This window comes from Heterocephalus glaber, unplaced genomic scaffold (assembly GCF_053883595.1).
Source record: "Heterocephalus glaber isolate CG9 unplaced genomic scaffold, H.glaber_assembly_v1.0 deba00001673, whole genome shotgun sequence".
In the NCBI taxonomy this organism is placed as follows: Eukaryota; Metazoa; Chordata; class Mammalia; order Rodentia; family Bathyergidae; genus Heterocephalus; species Heterocephalus glaber.
This window is the reverse complement of record NW_028258410.1, coordinates 15,065,988-15,093,590: the sequence shown is the minus strand read 5'-3', so window position 1 is coordinate 15,093,590 and position 27,603 is coordinate 15,065,988. Positions and strand designations below refer to the sequence as shown.

The following is a 27,603-nucleotide window of genomic DNA, read 5'->3' as shown; positions in this document are numbered from 1 at the left end:
GTAGCTCAGTGGTACAGTGCTTTCCTACCCTGCTCAAGGCCCTGGGATGGATTCCCAGCACTGTAAAACTGCAACCTATTGGGTTTGACATTTCTTTTCACTCAGCGTAGTTCTCTGGAGATTTGTTAAAATTATTGCACACAGTAATAGCTCATTATTTTTATTGCTAAGTAGTATTCCATGATATGATGTAACACAGTTTGTCCAACCATTCATTTCCTGAAGGTCCTATGGATAGTTTCTAGGTTTTGGCTGTTATGAATAAAGCCACTATGAACATTCATTTGCAGATCTCTGTGTGTGTGTGTGTGTGTGTGTGTGTGTGTGTGTGATGGGATATAACTTTGCATTTCTGTGTGTTAAATTTCTAAGTGTACAACTGTTGGTTGTATCCCACTTGCAGTTTATTTTTAAGAAAATGGCACTCATTTTTCAAAGTGGCTGACCAGATTACATTCGCACCAACAGTATATGAGTGATTCAGTTTTTCCATAACTTTGCTAACAATTGGAGGTGGTATCATGTATTATTCTTATTATTATTTCAGCCAATCTGATTGGTGTGTAGTGATATCTCATTGTAGTTTTAATTTACCCTTCTTTATTGTTGATGGTGTTGGACCCTTTTTCATGTGATTTGTGACCATCTATCCTCTTTGATGAGGTATCTTTTGTTCATTTGGATCTTGTCCTTTTATAAGTTGGATTTCTTTTAGCTTGAAAGTTATATATTTTATATACTAGCCCTTGCTTACATATGGGTTTGCACATATTTTCTCTCAGCCTCTAGCTTGTCTTTTGATCCTCTTAACAAGGTCTTCATATAGCAAAAGTGTTTCATTTTGATGAGGTCCTGTTTGTTGTCTTCCTTTCATGGATCCCACTTTTGACATTAAGTCTGAGTACTCATTGTCCAGACCATAATCCTAAGCATTTTCTTTTTTTTTTAAAGTATTATCGTTTTACTTTATATTCAAGACAATTTTAATTGTTGTATAACTTGGGCCTTTTAATTTATTTTTCTTTTCTTCTTTGCCTATGGATATACAGTTGATCTAGAGCCATTTGTTGAAGAGATTGGTCTTTCTCCATTGAGTTGCTTTTCCCCCTTCATCCCCATGTTTTATGTCCCTTGATGGATTCAGTAACTAAGAAAGATAAAAACCTGTGCAATTGACTTTAATGATAATACCTCTAGGTATTTAAGAGATAACAGTTCTCTTTAATTACAGTATTAACTTTTAGTTGGTATTTTTTTTTTTTTGGTACTGGGGATCAAACTTGGGTCCTTGTGCTTTTGAGGCAAGTAGCAGAACCACTGAGCTAAAGCCCCTGCCCAACATTTTGGTATTTTAAAAAATCTTTTTGTGTACTTTTAATACAATAGAGATCACAACATAAAGTTTTATGTTGTTTTCCTCCATAATACATGATGTACACTTTTCCATGTCATTACAGATTCCTTCTGATACTCATTTCACATGAGTTACCTATGTTATCCTGTTGCTAGCTAACACAGCATAATTTACTATATCAACATTTTAATTACTATAGTTTTAATATTACTGTGTTATCTTATAGACATATAATATATATTTCTATATTTATGTGGACTATATTTAGTATATATTACTATCAATGTTATTCTACAGATGAATAACATATATTAATTACATACTATAGAAGTGATGTAATTTACTTTGTCATTCTGTATTAGTCAGCTTTCCTGTTGCTGAGACACAAGACCCTATACATAGAATTTAAAGGAGGAAAGGTTTAATTTAGTTCATGGTTTCAAGAGATTTGGCAGGCTCTGAGGCAGAAACATCCTAGTGGAAGGTCATGGCAGAGCAAAACTGCTTGTTCATGGTCCCCAGGAAGCAGAGTAGGGGAGCAGTGCTGGAAAGGATTGGGCTAGGGATCATATATAGTGGCTAAGGTCACAACTGCATGGTTAACCCAGACATACCCGGGAGCTTGCTTTACTAACCTACTGAGCCTTCCTTAACCCAGTGAAGTTATAATTGAGTAGTTTCTAATTCTCATTATTATAAATAATACTGCTAACATTTCAGTATACATACATAGGGATCTGATGCTTATCTAGCCCTCTTTATTTGGAAGTAAACTGCAGCAAGAATAAGTTGATGTTCTTTTGACCACTCCAAACAAGGCAACTGATAATTTACTAGGACAGATGAGTAAAATAGAATATATTAAACATTGCAGATGAGTAGGAGCAAACTTGAATTCCTCTCCCATCTGCCAAGTATTAATAGAACTGCAAGAGATGTTTTAAATCAACTATGGGTTGAATGATTAAATGTTTTATGTAGGCTTTGTTTTGTTTCTTCTTAGAGAATCTTAAATTTTAAAGTATAAAAAATGTATTTATGGATTGAATATATAAATTCACGTATATTTTGTGTAGTTTGAAGGTAATTTAAGAATCAAAGATAATCATGATGGAGCAAGGATCTCCCTTCTGTCTTTAATATGGAATTTCTTGTTTGTTAGCTATATCTTGGGAGCCTTTGCTTTTGGAAAAATTCCCATTCTTTTAAGGTTATTGGTGTTAAATGGCCTCTAAAGATCACCAGTGAAGTAATAATGCCACTTGGAACTTTATCATCAATAAATGTTATCGGTAATTTAAATTCTTGTTAATTTTTAGACTTAAATCTCATCGTATTTGTTTTTTGGAGAACATCATTTTTCACGTGATCATGAGCTCTTTATAGTTTCTCTCTTAGGTATTATTAAATTTTAATATACTAATTTAATCTTTATTACTCCCATTAGGGTGGTTTTAGCTGCTACAATCAGACCCTGATGTAGTGATACTGGTAGGGAGGGTCCCTGGGATAGAGATGATTTCTAAGAAACTTGGAAGGAGATCTCCAATACACAATCAAAAGATTACAAGGAATTATAATATCCTTCTTCTTAGAGTAGAAATGATCCAATTCTTTACCACAGTTCCCACTACTTACCTATCACACAGTGAGTCAACTCAGCCACCACCTTCCATTTATAACCATCAGTGTTGGTCTCTTCAGGAAATAACCATAGAGTCTCTGGTGTGAATTTCCTAAGTAAGAATCTAGTTGGCGTCGATCAACCGATTATTCGCTGATCCAGTGCTTGGTCCATCAATTATGAGGAATCACCACATGGGGTATCTCATTCTAAGTCACATACATCTCTTTAGGGTATTATCAAGTCCATGATTTTCAGATTTAATTGCATTTGAAATTAGATCATGTGTCTTGAATGCCTATGTTATTTGTACTAATTTGGGATTTTAAAAAAATCTCTGGTAATTTTTTCCCAAATGTGCCCAGTGATAATTGTAATTAAAACATGTACAAAAATCTGCCTTCAGATACTTACTTCCTTTTGATTCCAGTAATTATCTGCATTGTATGCTTTGCTCACTGTGGAAACAATTTGGTTTTTAAAATTTTATTTTCCCAAAGCAACATCAGATTTCTGACTTGTGAATGTTTTACAGGCAAAGATTTCGAAAACAAAAAACATTTAAATGCAAATGTTAGTGACAACTGAATCAGTGGAGATCTCCAGCTCAGTCTTTGTATTTCTTTCCAGATTTATCAGCGATGCTGGTTAGTATTCAAGAAAGCTTCAAGCAAGGGTCCAAAAAGATTGGAGAAATTTTCTGATGAACGTGCTGCGTATTTTAGGTGTTACCATAAGGTAAGCCCATGCTGCTGCAGCTTTGGAGAGATCTGTTTATGAGGCTTAAATGCAATTCATTGTCTAAATTATTTAACAAAGATCATAATAATGCATTTTCTGTGGACAAAGAGTCCCTAAAAGAATGTCTACTCCTTAATTGTCTAGAATAATTGACAGATAAATAACTACTCCTGAGGTTTCCTATTTTTTGTTGTTGTTTTTCCTTCTCTGATGTAGAATTTACCATGTTGTTGGGCTGAGGCAGGAGGATCACAAATTTGAGCCCAGCCCAGGCAACTTGGCCAGACTGTCTCAAAGTAAAATTTAAAAACTGTGAGTCAGAGGTAGAGCATTTGCCTAGCATGTGGGAGGCTCTGGGTTCAATTCCCAGTCCTCCAAAGATAAAAACAAATGCTCATGATGTATGTCGTTATGTAAATTTTCTATTTGAATAGAGACCCAATTGTCTACAGTGAGGCCCCTTGAGGGAGAAGAGTAGGTCTCACTGTGACTAATGCACTGCCTGATGCTGAATGACACTCCTTCAAGGCTTGGGAAATGTAGGGAAGGAAGCCAGGAGGAGGGACAGAAGACACAGGATGGGTGGAACAGAGGAAGTTCCCTCCTTTAGTTGATTTCTTTAAATTTGATGGGTAAGTTTAATTCAGACTTGAAATTTTTATTTTAGTAATAGTGAGACTTTGTCACTGTAGCAGTAATGATGGGTTAAAATACATCATTCGGGAGAAGCACATAAAAGTAATTACAAGATTTACTTACTGTTTGGATTCGCAGGTTAAGAAGAGCTTTTATTCTGCATGGCAATGCTTTTCATGATCCTTGTTAATGCCTTGTCTGCATTTTCTCTTTTCATGAAGATGTGTAAAAGTACATTGTTACTCCTTCCCAACACCCCCATTATTTCCCAATACGCCTCTATTGTTTCTGGAGGACCTATGCTTAGTTTTGTGATGGAACATTTTAAATGTTGGTTCTTTATGTGAAGAAATCCTCACTGGGAGAGAATTCAGTGGGGCTGGGCCTCTCTGCCATTTCATATTTTATGTGAAGCCAGTAATCTGTTAACACAGACGGTTTGGCCAGATGCGGGGAGTGAACTGGCTTTCCTTTCCCCCTGTTTCTTTCAGAAGCTGGGACTTTACAACACTTACTAAAGCCCTATTTGACCTCTTGTTTCTGCAAGGAAGAAAAGCTGTAGGGAAGTTAGTTTATTTCTCAAATTAAAGAAATGCAGAGAATGTTGTAGGTTCCTGGTCCATTTGTACATACAAAAGGGAAGAAAGCATACAAATCAAGGCTTTGCGACAAAAGGAGAAGGGAATCAAGGGCAGTATCTTCCATGTGTTTGATTTCCCCAGGATCTGGGAAGCAGGTCCTTCCAACCCCATTCCAGCCTCCCCGCTCCTTGTGGAAACACCCAATTAGACTTCTTATGAGTCCACATTTTCTCTACCATTTATCTTCCATATGCCAGATATTTCTACTATTCAAATATTTTTTTTTCCTTTCTGTGCTCAAGAAGGAGTTGTTGAATTACAGATCTATTACTCAGGAGCAATGATCCATGAAGCCAGTGAACCGCTGCAGACAGTTGTGAGCCATGCTCTCCATTTCTGTCATGCTCTAGACTACTGGTGTCCAGTTATTTGAGGCCAGATGCATTATGTGCCGTTTATCGCAGTGTAGCCAACCTTACCTAATAACAAGATGCTGAACAATGCTATAGGAATGGCTTATTTTTGCTGGAGAGGTCTTACCTTCAAAGCAAGCTCCAAAAGTCCAAGGGGGATATTTAGCTCATTTGTTGGCCAAACACAGAGCTTAGGTAGCCAGAAATTGCAGTTACGCTTCAGCGAGTCTCCCGAACACCTCAGCCAGTCTGTCACTTTACAGTGCACTGCTGACCCATGTGCTCTTTGGTCATTGTGTGTTGCCACTGATGCCCTTGAGTCCTTCCTTGTTTTGGTAGAGTTCCAAATGTATCAAGAAATATTTTAGTCTTTACAATTCCCTATGCTTACCTTTCTGAAGGCACAAAAATGAAGAAACAGGTCATGTTTTCCTGGTAGATCCATGCATACCTATGAGAAGAAAGGCGTGAAGACTGTAGGAACTGCTCCAGTTCAGTCCATTGCATGAGGTGCTGGCTTAATGCTCCAGCCGGGTCCAGACTGAACACTGCCCACAACCTGTGTGGCCACCCCTGGGTGCCAAGCCACTGACCTGCTCATTCTCGGCCCTCTTCAGTCTCCAGCACATCATGATGCCCTTCATCTCAAATCCTTCAGTCCAGTTCTTGCCATGGCCTGAAGGAGCCCAGGATTTGACTCCCTGTTGCCCGTGGAATCCCATCTGCCAGTTTCTCAAATCCCATTTTCTCTGTTCCAGGTACCTCGAGATCTTTGTTTTCTTCAGACAATGCCTGGCACATTCTTACCCTTATTCCTCTTCTAGTTGCCCCCTCACCCCGAATTCTCCCATCCTCCAAACCCACATAAATCACTCCTTTAACATTGCTCAAATTCCTCTCTGAGACCATTCCTTGAACCCCTGATTTAAAGTGGAACCCACCTACACACTCCCTTCTAGTCTCTCTTTTTTTGTTGTTTTGCTTAGCACTTATTACTGTAGACATAGTTACTTGCTGTTTCCTGTTGTCTTCCTGTCCCTAGCATAAAATAAGATCTGCCTTCCACCATCACTATTAATTACTAGTACTTCACACATAGTAACACTTTTTAAAGTCTGGCTAAAAAAAACAAGACAATATTATCAACAGAGGAGGTGGAATATATATAATGTTGATGTGGCATATTTTTTATTTAATTTACCATTAAAAAAATATCTCAGCTGGGTGGGCGTGGTGGTGCACACCTATAATCGCAGCCCTTGGGATAGGCTAGCCTGGGCTACATAGTGAGTTCAGGGCCAACCTGGACTATGTAGTGAGATCCTGTCTCAGAAAAACAAACAAACAAACAAACAAACAAAATGTCTATTTGAGGCAGCTGAAAGCAGGAAAAGAAACTTCACTTTGGAGGAAATGGGGTGGGTGGGTGGGTGGTGATGGGAACAGAACTGCCCAGGGTTAGGAAGTCGAAAGAGGACAGATTCAAGTGTGAAGCCAAAGTGGATTGAAGAATTCTCCCTTGAAAGTGAATGGAGTGAGAGGAAGCTGAGGACAAAGCCATTTGCCCTATTTCAGATTTTTACCTGCTGGCTTTGCAATTTAATATGCAAATCTTCGGGCAACGTGTGGTAAGCCACATTCTCTTTCATCTGTAATAACCATTAATGAAAGTTCAAAGCATCAGAATGGAGAATTATCTACATTAAGCCTCCCAGCCCTTGATGAGTTATTGTAGCCGATTCATCCTCTTTACTCTTTTAGATCTGATGCATTTAGTATTAATCTCTTGGGGGCATATAAAAAGCTGGAGTAATTCTGAGACATGCATTTTTTAACTAAATGCTGTGTAATTTATGAATCCTGATGTTAAAATGTCGAGGTTATACGAAGCATGATGTGACCAGACTTCGGAGTCTGTTCTCATACAAATAAAGCAATTCCCAAAAGAAAGGAAGAAATGGACATTATGCCACTTGATCGATACAGAGCACAGCCCAAGGAAATCTCAGTACATGTGAGTGCACATTGTAGTGTTCGGGATGTTATTTTTTACAATGCCAATTTTGAATATCTGAATCTTTTGTAGAAATTTTCATATAAGAGATTATGGAATTTAAACACTTGATTCATTCCTTCCTGAAAATGTAGCCAAAGGTGCATTTGCAAAATTTGGAAAATAAATATATGAATAATGCACATAGAGAATGCCTCATTTTCCATTTCTTTCCCTCCTCCATGAAGTACACCTCAAGCATGCTGAGCTGTCAGAGACGGCTGTGAATTTGATTAACTGTAATTGCAACCATATTAAAACTCCAGTGACTTTAAATGTAGTTCTTGACCTTCTTGTAAATGCGCAGTCCCTGTTTGCATTCAGGAAAGAAAGTTACTGGCCTCACTAGAGAGGTTGAAAGTTTTCTTGCATAATTTTACATTTGGGGAGTGAGAAACACTTGGGACAAAGTCTAAGTGGAAGGAAAAACACCCTTTGCTTTTAGACCAAGGAATGTTGAGTGGTTGGAAGTATGCAGATTGGGACTTGGGAAATCTGGGTCCTAGTGGCGGCTTTACCGCTGTGTTTTTGTCCAGTTGTTTAGTTGTGTTTAAAGGTGGCCTCTACGGTTTATCCCATATGAGCTTCCCCATATGCACACACTGCTGAGCCTGAACTATCCAGTTCACATTGGACCAGAAGGATGATTTCAACACGTGCTCAAGGCTGATGTTTCCAAAAATATGTACAACAGACTCTGGTCATTAGCAGGGCTTTGTGGTCAAAGAAATTTGGGAGCTGCAACATTACATCCCCACATTGAGACTCATAATCCACTGTAGTTTATCACAGCCTCTGAAAAGTCCTAAACACAGGACACCTGAGTAACCTTTAACTATGAGCCAGCATTTCCAAAACTGACTGGGTCAAGGACTCTTTAAAAAAAAAATCATATATTCCGTGGACCAGGTTAATTCTGAGGAAGTGTCTGGAAACAACAGCTTTTATGCATTACTTTTTGAATTAAATGTTGACTTGGCTCACTGCTGTCTGAACAGTGAACAACTAAGGATGATCTTTCCTCCTTCATCAAAATTATAAGGTTAATCTGTGTATTAAAAGATAAATGTGAATGTATGTGAAAGAGGAAAGACTTTCTAACTGCTGGAAATTATTGCCTCCCCCTTGCCATTTTGCCAAATCCCTTCAGGCTTACCTTTCTGTCACTCTAGAGCTTTTTTTAGTGAGCAGACCATTCTTATAATGCCCAAAGTCAATGCAAAACCTGTTTCATTGTTTTTGAAAAAATAGGTTCCAGGTTCCTTGGAAGGAGTTATTGTCCTAAAAATTATTTCTCTGGAACTTCTTCCAATTTGTCTCTTTATTCTCCCCCCCCTCCCCGCCCCATATCAGAATGTGTTCTGTACTAGTGACTTATTCTTTTTTACTCAGTTTCCCCTCCTGTAAAACATCTCTTCTGATACGGCTGTTTCTAATATGTCTTTAAAACTCTTAAAATATATCATAGCTTTTTCTTTCAAGGCTTAAATACCCACTTGTTCCTGCTTTCTAAGAAACTACCCACATGGCATGTTCTGGAAGTCTTCTTCATTTATGTGAAAAGGACATGACTTTTAACATCAGCATAAATTAAATTATAGCTATACCTTGACACGTTCCCTAAATGGTGAATGCTCCTATGCCCACATTTCTAAGGCATATTTAGAGTAAATAGAGGAACTTAACTGTACCAAAACAAAACAAAAATAACAAAGAAACAAAGCCTTCAGTATTCAGTTTGAAGTACCTCTACTTTTACTAGTCAAGAAAGTTCCAGTATATACCAGAGTACCAAAGTCCCCTTAAATACGCTCAAAAGGAATGAACTTCTCCACTTGAGCCCAGTTTTTTCCTAGGTCCCTGGCTCCACGCTGTTCTTCCAGGCAGAGGCCAAGAAGTCACCCTTGGTTCACTTTCCTCGTTGCCCCCTACCCAGGCTATCACCAGATTTCCCGTGCTCTTCTGCCTGTGTGGATGCCCGGCCTTTCCTGGTCTGTGTGGTGAAAACGTCTCAATTCTTCAAAAACTGTATTCCGCCTTCACCTTTCCTTTGACTCTCCTGGATCCGCCCTGTTTAGTCACCTACATGACAATTTTGTATGATGCCCTAGTCACACTGAAAACACTGAATTATGTGCACGTGGGTGGCGGATTGTGCCTGGCTGGTGCTGACTCTTTCATCAGACCGCTGTGCAGGGAGGATCCTAGCCTAAGGTGAACAAGCCGGGAAGATCCAATCTTCCTCGTATTGTTTTCTTTTGTGGTGACTGAAAATGGGTGGCAGCCATGTTGGCCCACAAAACTGAGAAACCGTGGTTGAGGAGCACACAGGAGTGGATCATGTCACACACAAAGAAGCCTGGAGCTAGGTGTCCAGCCTGGTCCATGCTCTCTGATGCCACAAAACTAGGTCAGCCTTGGACTGCTTACTTCAGGATTTCTTTTATGTGAGAGGAATAAACTTCTATCTTTTAAGTCTCTATAATTTTGAATTTTCTCTCATGAGCATTTGATTCTAATCCTGATTATGAGAGATATAAAAAAAATTTCCTCATCTTCCAGTGCACTTTAAGTAGGGAACACTTTCTCATCACTCAGCCAAAATACCTGAGATTCCAGTTTAAAGAAGGGGAGGCTTATTTTGGCTCATGATTTCAGACAGTTCAGTCCATAGTCAGCTGGGTCCAAGGCAAGGAGAGCATGGTGGAAGGGTCTGGTAGAGGAAAGCTACTCACCTCATGATGACCAGGAAACAGAGAGAGAAGGGAAGAGCTGAGGAGAGAGATGGACTCTTCCAGGTCACCTGCCCAGTGAACCCCATCGTCCAACCAAATCCCACTTGCTAATGGCACATTCAGCCATGGACCAATCAGTGGATTAATCTACAATCACCTTCTAAAAGCCCTACTTCTGAACACTTCAGGGAGACTTCAGGGTGACCTTCTGGGTCTAAGCCATAACAGGAAGTCTGGCAAGCACAATCATGTGCCCACAGACCTGACTACTCTCTGTTGGATTTTGAATCCCTTTGAAGATAGGAATCATGCTTTATTTATCTTTGTATCCTAGGAACCCAGCACAGTGTCTGGCCAAAGTAGACACTTTGGATTCCAGGGACATTTAGGGTACCCAGGATATTGCTATGGACTACTAGAACTGCAAAGTGAAAATATTGGGAGAACAATTGGTACACTGGAAATAAAAAAGGCAGTGTTAATCAATCACATGCCAAATCTCTATCAATGAACCTGTTTGTGGTTTTGCCCCATGGAGATCATCATCTGGGAACAGCGATAGTGCCATCATATTTTGTACAGATGTTTACACTACAGGATTTAGAACATGTATATATGCCTTAAAAAAATCAAATGGTATGAGAAAGCTTATAGGCTGGGTGTGTGATAGTGCATGCCTGTGGTCCCCACACTGCGGAGGCTGAGGTAGGAGGATTGCCGTGAGTTCGAGGCCAGCTTGGACTGCATAATGATTTCAAGGTAAGCCTGAACTACATAACAAGAACTTGTCTTGAAAAAAAAGCTCTTAATCAAAAGTACTCGTGTATACTTCTTCCCTCCACTCCTCCTGTGGGTTGAACCTGGGCCCTCCAAGACACACTCAAGTCCTGGGAACGTAATGTATTAGAAGAGGGTGTCGGTGAATATTTTCAAGTTGAAATGACTGTGGGATTATGGTGGACTCTCATCCAATGGCTGGTAGCCTTAGGAGACGAGACACGAGGCAAATGCTGCTGGAGATAGGGAGACAGGGGCGCAATGTGTTTACAAGCCCAGGTGGCAGCAGCTGTGAGCAGCCCTCAGAAACCAGGTAAGAATCATGCACAGATTCTCCCCCAGAGCCTCTGAGAAGAAGGAACCCCACCAGCACACTGATTTTGGACTCTGGTTCCAGCACGGGGAGGCCACATGTCTATTGTTGATGATGGCTCCTTCGTGGTGCTTTGCTCTGGCTGCCCATGGAGACCAATACATCAACACCTAACATGTTTGACTGATTTCTCTATTTTAAGAAATGGTTTGACTCATGTAGACAACATCTCACCAACTCCTTCCTCTTCCTTACAAGTGTAGGGATTATATTATTTCCAAAAATTACTCAATGAATTACACGGGTTGCATTCAATAAGAAGCTTAAGTCTTTGTAACTTTACCAAAAAAGGCGAAGTTGTGTTTCTTGACATCAACCTTGTGCATTGAAGGTTTTGTGGATTTTACCCATTCCTTCTCTCTTCTCCACATTGTGGGCTCTTCTTTGCTCTCACATTGTGCAACACCAGGCCATTACTGTCTTACAGGAATGTAGGACCACAGTTGTCACACATTTGTTTCAAGAGAAACAGGAAATACAGACTCCTAATATTTAAGGGTAACTTTTTAATACAATGTAAGTCAAACTAGATATTTTTCTGGGTTGCGGTGGGCTATGAGCCGCTGTTTTTCAAGTCTAATTTGCCTCCAGAATTGATAATAAAAAGAAAAAATGGAAGCAAAAATCAACATGTGACACTGTATTCATTAGATCTGCTATTTCACTATGTATGAATTACAAGTGAATTATAAGTGAAATGGCCATAATACTGTATTTTCAATGAACCCAGCCTTTTATTTTGCTTCAGTCATTTATATTAGTTTACATATACACCTATGTTGTGATGAAAAACATCACAAACATTTCACCTACAGTAAGATTTTAATCAGGCACACACATTCTTCCAGAAATAGTTTTTAGTCAAAAACACAATTTGAACTGCCAAGGATAAATTTGTTCTTATGCCTTCGCTATAGGAGTAGCCTAATTGTGATTGAAGACAAATCACAAATGCTGCATCTTATATACCCTGTGATTTGTAAGAACAGAATGGTATCAAGGCTATGCCCCCAAAGAACTTTTGAAAATATTTTTTATGATGTTTTGCTATGGTAGCTTCCAATCACACTCAAAATTGTACCAAAGCTCATCAGTGTTACCATAGACTCCCGAACCTTCTGTGATTCTTGCCCAGCACATATCTGTCCCTGACTGTCCTATGGCACTAGCCACCTTGCTACACTGGACTTCCTCCACTTCTCCACCTCAGGGCCTTTGCACTTACTGCTCTGTGGTTTGTAAAACATTTTCTCATGATTTCTTCTCTTTCTTTAGAAACTAGTTTAAATGTAATTGCCTGAAAATGGCTTCATTTGAACACTCCATCCAACTCTAAATCTCAATTCTCTAGTATATTGAATTCACGCAACTTACTACTATTGGGATTGTGCACACATTTATTAATTTTTATCTTTGGGTACTGCTGGTTGACAGTGAGCTCCAAGAGGCCAGGGATGTATTGTGTGTTCAGCTCTGTGACTTCAGCATTCATTTACTATCATATAAGTTTGTGATGGAAAGAAGAAAAATACTCTACCAGTTTTGGATCAGAAAGGGAGCTCATTACCTGAATACTATTGAGGTGAACATGTAAATTTTTTGTGTTTTCAGTTCCTAATCTCTAAAATGGGGATAATGATAAATAGGACTGATTTCACAAGGTTAATGAGAATTTCATTTTTAAAGTGTATGTACTTTATACTGTGCTTAACACATTTTAAGCCCTTAGGAATAAATTATTAATAAAATTTTTTTTAAATATACTTTTGGACAATACCATTAAACTAGTCATTTTATTTTGGTCATCCTAATAATTATTAATCCCATAAACATCCTCTCAGGCAGGTGCTGTTGTACCCACAGAACCCAGAGGAAGGCTCAGATGCGTGAGGTTGAGTGGCGTCCCCATGTGACTCAGCTGCGGGTGGGAGAATTAAAGGATCCAGGCATTCCGGTCCCAGCCCATCTTCCTAGCCCCCATGGGTAGGAATAGAATCTGCTTGATAAGATGCCTTATACAGGCAAGTCAGTATTCAAACAGCTAAAAGGGGAGCTGTTTGGATGAGGACGAGAGAGGAGAACAGTCTGGAGACTCTGCATTCTTGGCTTACTCTCCGGCACATTCCCAATCACGTAAAGAAGTTGGAGAGAGCACGTTATAGGCTCCTGTGCAGCTGTAAGAACTAACAGGCATAATGTGTATCCTTTTCCCCAGGGGCAACATCTTGCCTGTCTATGGCACAGCATCACAACTAGGAAATTGGCCCTGATGCATGCACTGTTGCAACTCAGATTCCCCCAAACGTGTGCTCCTGCTGTGTGTATTTAGTTCGATGCAAGTGTGTCACCCATGGTTCTCTGTATCCATGACCGAGGTTAGGACATAGCAGTCCCGTCAGCAATGACCTTCCTTCTGTGTTACCCTCTTATTGACACCTCTCCCAGCTCTCCCCACCGGCGGGCACTAAGGTGGTTTCTGTTTTAATTGGCAAAAAATTATATAAATGGAATCATACTGTATGCAGGCTTTGGTTGGCTTCCTTCACTTGGTACAACTCTCTTGAGGTGTCCTCTATGTGCATCCACAGTCCCTTTTAATTGCTAGGCAGTACCCCCACAGTATGGACCTCCAGTTTGCTTAGCATTCACACACCTGTGCTGTTTCTAGTATAAATTACCACAAATAAATCTGCTATGGACCCTCATGTACATGTTGCTTTCTGAACATAAGTTGCTCCTCCTGCTAAGTTCCCAAGGATGCTGTTGGTGGATCATATATTAGCTGTGCATGTAGTTTTAAAATAAACTTCCCAATTGTGGCTGAGAGTGGCTGTAGCATTTTATGTTTCTATGAACAATACATGAGTGATCCAGTTTCTCCACCTTCTAACGGCCTTTGATGTCATTATTTTTATTTTAGTCATTCTAAGAGTGAGATCTTATTATGCTTTTAATGTGCATAGCTTCATGGTTAATGACATGGAACGTTTTTCTGTATGTTCTCTACTATAAAATGTCTTTTAATGCAGGTTACCAATTTTTAACTGGATTTTTAAATTTTACTATTGAGTTTTGGAATGTGTGTGCATGTGCATGTATGTGTTCATGTGTATGTGTGACTATAAATATATACACATATATTTTTCTAAGTAGTATGTATTTTTCAGATAAGTGGCTATAATTATTTTCTCTCAGTGCATAGCTTGTCTTCTTATTCTCTTTATCAAAATCTTTTATCAAATGAAAGTTTTAATTTTGATGATGTCCTGCTTAAGGATTTTTACTTTAATAGGCCACATTCTTGGTGTCAAGTAAAAGAATTCTGAGCAATAGATCCTGAAGATTTGCTCCTTATCTTTTTCTTTCAAAAACATCATTTTACCTTTGACATTTATAGTCATTTTGAGTTTAATTTTTGTGAAAGGTATAAGATATAGTTTGAGTTTCATTCCACTTTACCTGCTGTGGTCCAACAATTATTTCGATAACATTTGTTGAAAAAAAATCATGCTTTCCCTGTGGAATTATCAAAAATACTTTTGGGATATTTGTGCAGATCTATTTGTTTCTCTCTCTCTCTCTCTCTCTCTCTCTCTCTCTCTCTCTCTCTCTCTCTCTCTCCCCCTTTCTCTTTCTCCCTTCCTCCCTCCCTCCCTCTCTTTTCTTGATCTGTGTATCTATCTCCCTCTCAGTATCATATGCTCTTGTGCTCTTGATTACTATATCTATGGGGTAATCCTTGATATTGAGTAGAATAATTCATTCCACTTTGTTCTATTTTCAAGGTTGTTTTAGCTCTTCTAGTGCCTTTGCCTTTCTATAAAAATTTTAAATAATCTTGTCTAAAACAAAAACTTGTTAGGATTTTGGAAGGAATTACATTAAGCCTATAGATCAAATTATAGGACAACTAATATCCTTTTTATGTTGAATCCATCCATGAACATGATATGATTTTCTATTTATTTGAGAAGTATTTATTTCATTAGTATCTGTAATGTTTATCCCTCAAAAATAATTACTTATGATTATTTCATTTAATTTGTATTAAATTTAAAATCCTTTGAATAAAGTATTTAACTTGTATAAAATAGTTACTTTTGACCCATAATCTGATATAGCAATCATCTAGTTTAAATAATTTTTCTTTCCTACAATTATTTGACTAATTGTTGTGAATGATTAGTTGTCCTTGCATTTTGGAAAGAGATTCAATTTTTTGATGGTTTATAAAAATTTATCTGTTTAGTCTGTCCCTAGTCTATGAGTCTGTTTGACTTCATTGTATTCTTAAGAAGCACATACTACCCCAACACAATAAGAAAAACAAGAAAAAAACAAACTTTACCTATAAAGTTAATTAACTATAGATGCTTTTCTCCCTATTTACACATATTTCTTACATTAATTCTTTTTCCTTATATGAATTTCTTCATTGAATGTATTTCTAGGAACTGGTTTACTGGTTTCACATTTGTGTGTGTGCATGTGTGTATGTGTAAACACTTGAATATAGTCCAAATCCACAAGGAAGCTGTCTCTAAATGATGCCAAAAGAAAAAGGGTGAGTTTCTCCCAGTTGGCGAAAAATTAATCAAATATTTTATGGGTAGAGAAGAAACCACAGCCGTTTTTAGCAGCAGAATCACTGTTTACAAAGTTGTGCTGATACAGGATAAAAATCCACTTAGGTCATTTATATGTTTTAAAAAATATTTCTTCCTCTTTTTTTCTCTTCAGAGTTCTTACTAAATTACAAAATCACAGTATCCTTTTAGCATTTAAAGAATTTTGAATTGTGTGTACAATTTTTAAAAATATGATGTTGGACCCTCGTCTCTGTCAGAAAAAAAAACCTAATAGATTAATATATACTTTTTGGACTCTTTCCTCTGTCTCCACAAGTAGAAACATTTTCACACATATGTTGATTATATTTTAAAGCAAAAATGAACTGATTACTTATTATATTTAAAGAGACTTTAATCTGTTCTTCTCAGCATACTCTGTTGGGTCTGTGGTTTGTGCATGAATTTTAGTGACAAATCTTTTGGCATTCAAAATATTTTAGTTCATGAAATAAATTATATGGTCACACTAATTATACCAGTCTCCTTTCCTTAACTATGCTTTGAAACCCATAATTACTTACTGTACCTCATTGATTTAATGGCTCTCCAGTACTCTTTACTGCCTATGCACTGGAATCTGTTTAAACATAGCCAAATTGATGGACAAAAGGTTTTCATTGTTTTGCTTATACAAATTCTGTTACAGGGAAAAACTTATGCATCTGACTTTATGCTAAAAACATGTTGATGTTTTGGATGAAGGCACTAGATATGAGATTATAAAGTAATATACTGCACCTTTAACTTCTATGTAACTCCGCCAGGTTGTCTCTGAAAACGTTGTTCAGAACCACACACCACTTATGAAATGCCTCTCATGCCAGATTCCATTCTATAAGTTTCACAGGTACAATTTTCAGTTTATATGCACTTCTTTTCTAAGAAAGATGCAAAGAACAAGAGGATTCTCTCAGTTATTTCACACATACAAATAAGGATCCACTCTTCGGGAGACAGTCCAGATTTATAACCCAGACAGACACGAGTCCAATTTATTTTAAGTGACCAAGGGCACTTGGATATTTTGGGGAAGAATGAAACCATGTAATATAGGGGTTGGGATATGATTGTGTAGACTGATTCTCTCTCAAGATATATTTTACAGAGTGTCTGCTTAAATGGCTGTGCTCAAGAGTCCAGAGGGGAGACTTGTGAACAAAATGTCCTGTACTTCCAACTTTGGATCAGAATCGACTGCGTTAAAAGTTAAAAGTTTGGAACATATTATACAAAGTCTTTTGGAATTTCAATAGAAATGTTTATTAAAGTACTCTGAAATTTTAAACATAGTGATTATGTAATGATAATGATCATCATTTTAATTGATTATTTTTTAATACTTCAGACCCCAAAACGAACTGCTTTCATACTATTTTTATTTTTGAAACAACATGTAAAAGCTAAAAGGCCTTATGCCTCTTCATTTTCCATAGGATAATAGCTTTAATTTTTTTTTAAGAGTAAAGTAATTTGAAGCTTCTGAGGAGCTTTGCAATTTGCATTTACAAAGTGAATTGCTCACTTAATTCATTCAGTCCCACAAGGGAAAACATAATTAGGATATAGCCTACAAAGGCAGGGTGGAAAATTGCCTTTTAGGTAGCAGTCTTGTTTTCATTTGGTAAACATAAATAAATCATCATCTGTAAATTACCATCTGCAAAAGAAGAAAAATTGGAAATCAAATCCTTGGTTTCCTAAATGGCCTTTGACTCTGCACCATCCTAGAAGTATGCTCACCAGTCGCACACAATGCCAACTTCCTGCCTAAGTCTGACAGGAGCACTCCAGTTCCTCAAGGGAATATGCTTTTAAAAATACTATTGGATTAATCTTCCCTTGGAACACTAGAAAAAGTTTCAGCAGTTTCTCCACCTAGTTAACAGAATAATCCATTTGGAAAATTGAATTGTGTAATTTGCAATTGTTTTCCAAATCGCTAATGCAGAACTATATCAGTAGCAAATTCAACTTTTAAAGTATGACCACTTTGTTAATTGTTGGCTATGAAACATTTATTTCAATGAATACTACCACTTATGATGAATGTGACATCTGGAGTATGGCTTTAAACAGACAAATCAATTTGCAGTCTATTTTTAGGAATCGCTAATTGGATGACATACTTAAAAGATTTATCAGAAATTTAGGAAAATGTGGGTAATTCTTTTCTTTGATGGAATCTTGGTCCTTTGTGTATCTGACATTCAGAAAACTGGAAGCCACAAGTCACAGGATGCAGTGTCTCTGTCTTCTGATGACCCACCTGCTGCCAAGTCGCTTCCTCTCCTCTCTGACAACCAAAAGCATCATTAGACATTGCCAGATGCCACAGTGGGGTGCAAGAGCTTCCCCAAATTGAGAGTCACTGGCTTTCTTATGCACGCACTTTCTAATGCATGAACTTTCTAGTGTATGAATATGACCATTCCACTGGCCAGCTTTAGCCAATTAATTTATGTTCTTCAGATTTCATGATTCACATTGAACTAAATGCACCACCTTTTAAGGAGCTAGCACTGGCCCAGCTACTCCAACATGCCTAACTTGTTTCTCATTCTCACCTCCTTCCCCATATTTTTATTTTCTTCTAACTTGTGAATGATTTTTATTCTTTTATTATTATTTTTATTAGTACATATTCCTGGTGCATAATGATTACGTTAATTCTGAAGAGATGGTACATGGAGATGACACATTTTAATTATTTTTCATTCCCTTCCTCCCTCCCTCTCTCTTGATCTACTATGGAAATCAGTATGGAGATTCCTCAAAAAACTAAAACTAGAAATTCCAGTCAACACAGCTATTATCCTTTTAGGTAGCTTCCCAAAAGAGTTAAAGACATTATATTACAGGGATACATGCATGTCCACGTTTGTAGCAGTACAAGTCACAATGTGCTATTAGCCTATATATCCATCAACAGATGAATGAATAAAGAAAATGTGGTACTTATACCTGATGAAATACTACTCCTCCATAAGGAAGGATAAACTTGAGTCATTTGTAGGAAAGTGGATGCACCACAATGTTAAGTTTAAGTGAAATAAATCAGACACATAAGCTTAAGTATCACATAGTTTCTCTTATACGAGAAATATAGAAATATAAATAAAGAACAAAATAAAAGATAGATTAACAGTAGGTAGAGAGATGGATTTTTCTTCTTCATCTTTTTACCATACCAGACTCGACAGCTTCATGATTGTGCACCTGAGTTTATTTTGGCTGGAAATCTTTCTTCCCCTCATAAACACATGCTCATCTTTTAAGATCCATCTTAGAAATCACAAGACCTAATTCAAGAATGATGACTTCTTTGATCCTTGTCTCTATATTTGTTTGAGAGTATTTGGTGGTTTAGTAAAGAGTAGTCTACTTATCTTACTTGAATTACTATCTCTGCTGTTTACCAGCCGTGTGGACAAGTTACCTCTTCAGGCCTTTACATTCTCATATGATCCATGGGGAAAAAAATGTTCCAGCTAGTTAGAAAACTGTGAAAAAATTAAATGACACATCGATGTGATGTTTTAAAAACCCAATACCTGGCAGAGAATTGAGGACTAGATAAATGTAACCCCTGCTGTTGTGGCTGTTGCAATGCTGCGGGCGAGGTGCCAGCCATGGCTCACGGGCAAAGCAGGCAGCCCATTTGGTAGGTCTGGGAGCCTTTGGTGGATTCAGTGTCTGAATCCTTCCATTTTTTGTGTTTGGAGTCAAATCCAGTGTCTGTGTCACTGGATGGGAACGGTCTCACCCTGAGCATGACAGTGACACCACTGTGCCTCCATCTCCTTGTTTTAATGTGGAAAGGGGACAGTAGCCACATTAGGAGAAAGGGCTTTTATGTAACAAGCACTTACTGAGGGTGTACCCTGTGCAGGCCACGGCTCTCAGGGCTGGAGATAGAGTGGTAAGCCAAGCAGATGGCGAGGAAGAGACAGACAGACAGGAAATGTGTAAAGAGAAATGCACAGGAATAACGTCACGAGGAGGAGAGTGAGCCGGGGGCCTAATGCAGAAATGTGTTCAGGCCAGGCAGAGCAAGCACAGAGTCTCTGAGCAGGACTAGGCTTGTTCGGTGGGACAGAAAGGACTGTAAATGAGATGGATGTCAAAGCTTTTAAGTTAAGCTAAAGTTGGGTTTTTAGGATGATGAGGTCAATTCTTTATTGGCTTTCTTTCAGTAAAGTTGTGTTGCTTCAATATAATGACCTCTAGCAAGGTCATTAGAAGAGCGAGGCTGGGTTTGTGGAGTGTTGTGTAGGAGCACTCTGCAAGCTCCAAGGAGCTGCCCACCAGATGAGCAGGACTCAAAGGACAGCTTTAGTCCTTGCAGCTGGGGGAAGAGAGCCATTTCTCTTAGAGAAACTCAGGGTGTGTGGGAGGAACACACACACAGTTGGAATATATCTTGAGAAGAGTGAATCCAAGTTTTTCAGAATGATTGTCAGGCAGTGCCATCCAACATAATCACATGCTGGAGCCAAAAAGCACACCACCAACAAGGTAGCCTTCTGTTACTTCCTGCATTGCTCCAGGAAAGGCGAGTTGGGCCGCCTTTGCCATCTGCCCAGAGTCTCTGCTGAAGGGAAGATGCTGCCATGCAGCAGGACCCCTGCTGTTGATGGAATGCAAGTGTCACCAAATGGCTTGAGACATAAAGCATTACCCTTATCCCTTCTCAGTAGGTGTCTTAGTCAGCTTTCTATTGCTGGGACAAAATACCTGACATCTGAAACTTAAAGGAGGAAAGGTTTATTTTGGCTTACAGTTTTGTAAGTTTCAGTCCATGGTCACCTGGGTCCAAGGCAGAAATATCATGGGGGAAGAGCATGGTGGGGAAACGCTGCTCAACTCATGGCATCTGAGAAACAGAGAGCAGGGCAAGAATCAGAGATGAAAGAGCCAGGAAACAGATGTCATCTCCACTGTTATGCCATAACCCACCCAGACACACCGAGCAGTGTGTTTTATTAATCTCCCCAGCATCGCTGAAGCCAATCAAGATTAGCCATCACAGTAAGTCCTAGACATGTCCCCAGTGCCTACCTGTGCTTGGTGTTCCTCAGATTCTAAATAAGCATAGTTAGAACTTGCTGTTGTGATAACAGCTCTATGGCTGCCCTTGATGAAATACCTAGAAGAGATGGATAACAGTGTGAAGTCTCAGAGGCATGGTTTCCATCCGGGCAGGCTACTTTTGAGAACAGCTGCTCTCCTACAGACAAATCAAGTGGAAAACTGAGGAGGAGGCTATCCAAGTGCACAAGGATGGGGTGTTGGGCATTTATGTCAGCTAAACATGCAGAATACATTGTAGAAAGTTGAACTTCTTCATCTGATGAAATCTGTAGTTAACACATTTTTTAGTGAAAAAGTGAATAATAATAGTGATTCTAGTGATAATTCCAATCTGTGTTTCTGGATTAATTTAAAAAGCAGTGTGGGAGGGCAACAGAAAACACATGTTCATCAATATTTGTCTTGAATCTGGCAGTCATGCTTGTAAGTTTGTGGGCTCTGATGAACAAACCAGAGAGGTTAAGCAGAACAATACTTAGATGCAGAGAGGGCCTTGGGTGGATGCTAAGAGTGTTCACTGGCATGTAGTTGCACAACAGGATGTTCACATAATATCAAAGAGTCACCCACTCCAATTACAAGTAGGAAAATTTCTGTTCTACTATGGAGAGAAATAGCAGCTACCTCATCATGCTCAAACCCAGCCTCGCTAAGGTAGGGATGCTCTCACAAAGCCACGAGCCCTCCTTGTTGGTGGTTCCTGCATCTGGAGATTCAACCAACTATGCATGGAAAATAATAGAAAATATTACATTGATACTGGCAAGTACTGCTGAGTTAGGCCTATGGTTGTGCCTGAATGTGTACAGTCATTTCCTTTTTACTATTCCCCAAATCATAAAGTACAGCAAATATGTACATAACATTTACATTATATGTGGCATTATAAGGAACATAGAGATGATTTAAAGCATACAAAAGGAAAGATGCATGTAGGTTTTATGCCAATAATATGTTCTCTTGTATAAGGATCTCAAACCACCAATTCCCTGCATATTCAGCGGGAGTACGGTCTTAGCCTTCTGAAGACACAGCATGAAGTCCACATCACCGATAAAATATTCTTAACAAAAACATTTATCTGAATCTCATCTAAGCATGCAGTTGTTTGTTTTACTACTGAGGTACTGTGGAGGAGGACCAGGACCTCCTGGATGCTAAGCAAATGCTTCCTGAGCTGCACCTTCATCTAAACTTTCACATGTATGTAGCTTCCGCTTGGAAGTGTGGGGAAAACAGACACATCTGGAACATGGAGTATTCTACAAGAAAATGGACGCAATCCATTCTAAAGACAAATATTACTGTACTTAAAAAATGTGGGGGACTCTTCTGATTAGGAGAGGCCCAGAGAAGGAGGAAGAAAGGCAACACATAAAGCCTCACCGGGGCCAGAACTATAGTGATGTGGGTCAGCATGGACATACAATTCGAAGGACTCTTAGAGAACTTGTGTATAAGATATAAATCAGATGATAGAAAGAATTCTTGCCTGTTTTGTTAGTTGTGCAGATAGCCTTGAAATGATGTGGGTGAACCCTGTTATTTGTTAAGAAATATTTATTGAAGTTGTAAAGATGACATTTGCGAATGCTTGCAGTTCACTTTCAAACATTTCAGCCAAAGCTAAGTGTGTGTGCATATATATTTTACATATGCACACACATTACATTTATATGTAAAGAAAGCCCTAAAGCAAATAAAATCAAGGTGAAACTTAATAATGTTGATTTAGGCAACATTGCTGTTTATTGTATTCTTTCAGTACTTCCATGTCTAATAATCTTCAAATTAAAATTTTGGAAAATAAAATCATTCCTGGAAAAAGGCTCAGAAGACAAAAAACAAAGACAGTGTTATTTTTAAAGGAAGCATTAAAGGAATTTGAATAAAAGAGGGCTGAAATAATTCCTAACATATCACTCTAATAATTCGAATAAATTTAATAAATACACCAAAAGTAAACCATTTGATTGAATATAAATACAATAACCCAAATATAATTTTCTTAATAGAAGGTTTTGAAAGACATACATCTGAAATGAATGCAAGCAAAAATTTAAAAATAAAACATTCATCCCCATAACTGAATACTGAACAGAAACCACAACTTTTACGTTTTCAACACATGGATGACTCTCCCATACATGATTTTGAATGAAAGAATGCAGGTGTTGAAAAGTACATGTGGCATGATTCCATTTATGTAGTTTTGAAAAGGCAGAGTTAGTCCATGGTGACAAAGGTCAATTTCTCCAGCAGTGGTTTTCATTGTGCAGGAGTGAGCTGGAGGAGGTAGTATCGACCAAAATTGTTTGTATGTACTGATCCCAGTGGTGGCTACAGAAGTGCACAGGGGTGAACATTCAGCAGACTGCAGTCTGTAGGTTCCTGTTCTGCACCAGATGTGCTCAACCCACAGGTCCTGATTTGCGGATTTCTAGGCTCCATGTGTCTGGCAGAATTTCACATGTGTGGAAAAGGCGCACCTGGGTGTCATGTGTACTTGCTTCCGAGCAAGTGTACGGAAGAACAGCGTTTTCTTCAATATTTTAAGGTTCAAGTAGGAAAGATGAATTTAATCCAAATTACCTTCTTGTGAATTAACAAATACTTCATTCTTACTTGGAAAAGAGGTTTACATTATGCGTTTTCTCTCTTCTAAGTGATGCATTTTTAAAGACTTTTAAAGCTTATAATTTGCAGAAGTACCTTGTAACCCATTGTCTCCAAAATGGTCTACATCTTTAGTTTTGTTCGTTTACCTAGCTAGCCATTTATTCATTCATTTCTTATAATGCTTGTTTTCTAAAGAGAGCACTCAATGTAGTATTAGGAAAAGCACAGTATTTAGAAGCCAGAAGTTGTAGAGTTATATGTAGCTCCAATTTTCCATTTTATATGTGAAATCATAATTACCTTCTTCAATTCTCATTTTATTCCTCTCTGTGATTTAATAGTAGTACCAAGGCTGTTATAGTGTCCACAGAAAGAACTTAATATCACATTTCAATGGTTTGGTGTTTAGTGGTTGATTTAAGTGAGTAGGCTTCCTTCTGAGAACTGGATTTATAACTTATTGTTGGGGCGAGTAGATGGGGTTCATGTCTTTGTATAAATAGACTAGCTCTACTTCTGTAAAATGGGATACTGTGTAAGATTTCCTTTGAGAACATTTTAAGACATCCAAATGATTCAATTGCTAAAATAGAACTGATAACCAATGTTCTAGTAGAGTTTCCTGATTACTATTTGGGTAGCAAATCTAGTCTTCTTCATAAAAGAAGCAATATCGTTATATTGATTTGATCTTTGAAAGAAAAACTATAAAAGTTGTTGGCAAAAAGGCTGTCAAAAGGGCATATTAGACAACATCTGCTGTAGCAGTACTTCCATGTCTTGGTAGCACATAGCAACATATTCTGTTTGATCTCTTGCCTTTGATATATGAGGGGTCTGGATTGGCTGTGGATGTACCAAGCCTAGCTGGGTTAGCTTAATGCAACTGAGATTCAGTTGTCTGCTCCCAGACCTAGGAAAGAGGGGAATCTTGTTCTTACGGTGGAGGGTTGAAGTCCAAGAAGAAACTACCTAATTATACCAGCATTTGAAAGGAATCTTCCTAAACATAGCTTAGCTTACATTCTGTTGTCCAAAGTAAGATGTGTGGCCAAGTCCAAAGTCAGGAGAGAGTTCCAAGTGTTGGGAGGCGATGAACCCTTGTGAAGAAATAATCCATGACAGAAAATGAAGGTTGCTGTGAACCATGGAATTTGCCTATGATTTGATATAAATGCCTCCAAATCAGAGAATGATTTTGCCAAGGGTCATTTTACCACATCTTTTCCATCCCCCATGCCCAGAAATATCCTTCATGTGTAAGAAAACGTACTACTGAGACTTCATCATCTTTTGCCAATTGAATTTCAAAGAAGCCATTATCTTCTTTTGAACTGTGAGTTATTCCATGATAATTTCTGTAAGAAACGAGCTCATCATATCCAAAATTTGCACAAATATGTAGTTACTGCCAAATTTGTGGGGAAAAAAATCAAACATTTCAAAGGACCTAATATTGGAATTTGCCACAGAGACATTTCCAGTCTTCTTTGACAGCTACAGATTTTACCTCCATTTCAAGAGAAAGATCTCAGAAGTTAGTGATCTTAAATTTGTTTTGGAAAAAAGAAAAGAAAGCTAAAGAGGTCACATAATTAAATTGAAAGAACAACCTGATAGAAGTCCAGAAAATGAACAGAAATTATTTTAATTTTCTAAATTGGTCTGATAGGGTTTTCACATGGATATTATATAAAAGGGTAGAATAAAATACTTAATCTCAATTTATACACAGTGTAAATCACAGAGCTTGACTTCCCTTTCTTTTCTGCTAACATAACCCTTTTGATGGTAATGAAAATTTGTAACTGGATCTCCTGTTTGACCTCTCTTTGCAACAGTTCTGTAATCCTTTAAGTCATAATTCTCAGAGATATTTCCAGTTTTGGTCATGAAGTTTTATTTGCCTTCTTGCTTGGGAAATACAATTGTAAAGTGGGTGAAAAAGACAGAGAAAACAAATGGCACTCTTTAGTTAGCAGACCTTCGGGAGATAAGCAAGAACCAAGGCTCAGCCATGTTTCCATTGTAATCTATTGTCACGCCTGTGCCAAGAAAATGAGAATTTTTCTGAGTGATTTTATGACCTTACTGGCTGTCCCCAGAGCTCTGGCCTCAGTAGGAACTTAAAAGAAAACGTCAGTGTTATAATGGTAGAACTAGGTGACTAGTACAGAATTTAGGATATTTTTCTTAGTTTCTAGTCATTGCTATCTATTCATTAAATTTCGGCATAATTAATATTTCCTTTACATTATGCTTTAAATCAGTGAAGTTTTTGTTTAACTAAATTCGGTGTAAGAGAAAGATTTATCGCTATTATTAATAGAAACCCAGTTCCACTTGCAATAAACAGAAACTGCCAATGGAAAAGGATCTTACATTATGGATGCTTTTTTCTGCCTTCCAGTATCTTTCTGAATGTACACACACACACACACACACACACCGTGAGATCTAGCCTATGAACATAGTTTTTAACTGCAGTTGTAGGGATCCAGCCTATAACTTCCAGTATGCTAGACAAGCACTTTACCACTGAGCTAAATCCCTCACCCTGCTTAACACAATTTCAAGTGTACAATAAATACTGTGCTGTTAATTATCTGTACATTGGTGTATAGCAGATCTCTAGAACTTTTCAGTCTTGTGTGGTTGGAACTTTATACCGACTGAACAACTCCCCATTTCTCCTGTCTGCTTTTATGAGTTTGACTGCTTTGTTTACTTGATGGAAGAGGAATTATTCAGTCGTTACCCTTCTGTGATGAGCTTATGTCATGCAGTATAGGTCTTCAAGACTCACCACATTGTATCATATGACAAGATGATGTGTATATCTATATGACAAATTTTCTTTATCCATTCATCTGTTGATGGGGATTTCCCCTTTCTTGGCTATTGTGAACAATGCTGCCATAAATATAGAGGTGCAAGTATCTCTTCAAGATCCAGTTTGCAATTCTTTTGATAATTACCCCAAGTGGGATTGCTAAATCATATGGTAGTTCTACTTTTAATTTTTGGAAAAATCTCCATACTGTTATCCATCTTTGCTGCATCATTTCACATTCTCACCATCGAACCTATAGCATTCCAGTTTCTCCAGATCTTCACTGACATTATTTATCTCTCAGTGTTATTGGTTATAGCCATCTTAACAAGTGGGATGCTTCATTGCTGTTTAGATTTTCATTTCCATGATGATTAGTGGGGCTAAGAAACTTTTCCTATAGGGCATTGCATGAAATCTTGGGAGATATGTCATTTCAAACCCTTTACCAATTTTTATTTGCATTCTTTTTGTTGTTGAGCTATAGGAGTATTTTGAAGATTGACTTCTTGTCAGATATATGGCTTGCAATATTTTCTCCCACATTAAAAGTGCTGCAAGTGAGTAATTTTATGTTGGTCCTGATCTTAAGAGAAAGTCCCAGTTTTTCACTACTGAGTATGTGGTTAGATATGAGCTTTTCATATATAAACTTAATTATATGGAGTTAATTTTTTATATTCCTAATCATTGACTGTTTTTATGAAAGGCTATTAGTTTTTGTCAGATGCTTTCTCCAAGCATCTATGGAGGTGAATCTGTGATTTTTATCCTTCATCTGTCAATGTGGTATATTACATTGATCAAATTTCAAATGTTGAATCACCCTTGCATCACAGGGATAAATCCCACTTGATCATGATGTATGATCTTTTTTAATGTGCTGTTAAATTTAAGAAGATTGAGCTCATAGCAAATATCCTTTCCAAACACAATGGAGTGAAATTGCAAATCAGTAGCAGAAGGAAAACTGAAACATTCATAAGTATGTGGAAATGAGAATGTCAACACACATTTCTTCTATGGGCTGTGAGTCACTTTGGGATTCTATATCTAATGGGAACAGTTACAACTAAGTGAGTTCTAATGTGGAATAAATTAGGAAATGTCTTTAGCAAAAAGTTTATGGTTCCAGAGAAGGA

At 38.0% G+C, this 27,603-nt stretch overlaps 1 protein-coding gene across 1 annotated transcript in view; it reads left to right on the top strand.

Annotated features, from left to right (window-relative positions):
- Positions 1-27,603, top strand: part of Dok5 (docking protein 5) — a 155,953-nt gene that overhangs the window by 68,498 nt on the left and 59,852 nt on the right. Inside the window, exon 2 of the mRNA XM_004858020.4 lies at positions 3,609-3,716. Within this exon, the coding sequence (XP_004858077.1) occupies positions 3,609-3,716 (108 nt within the window). The remainder of the gene's footprint in view (positions 1-3,608; positions 3,717-27,603) is intronic.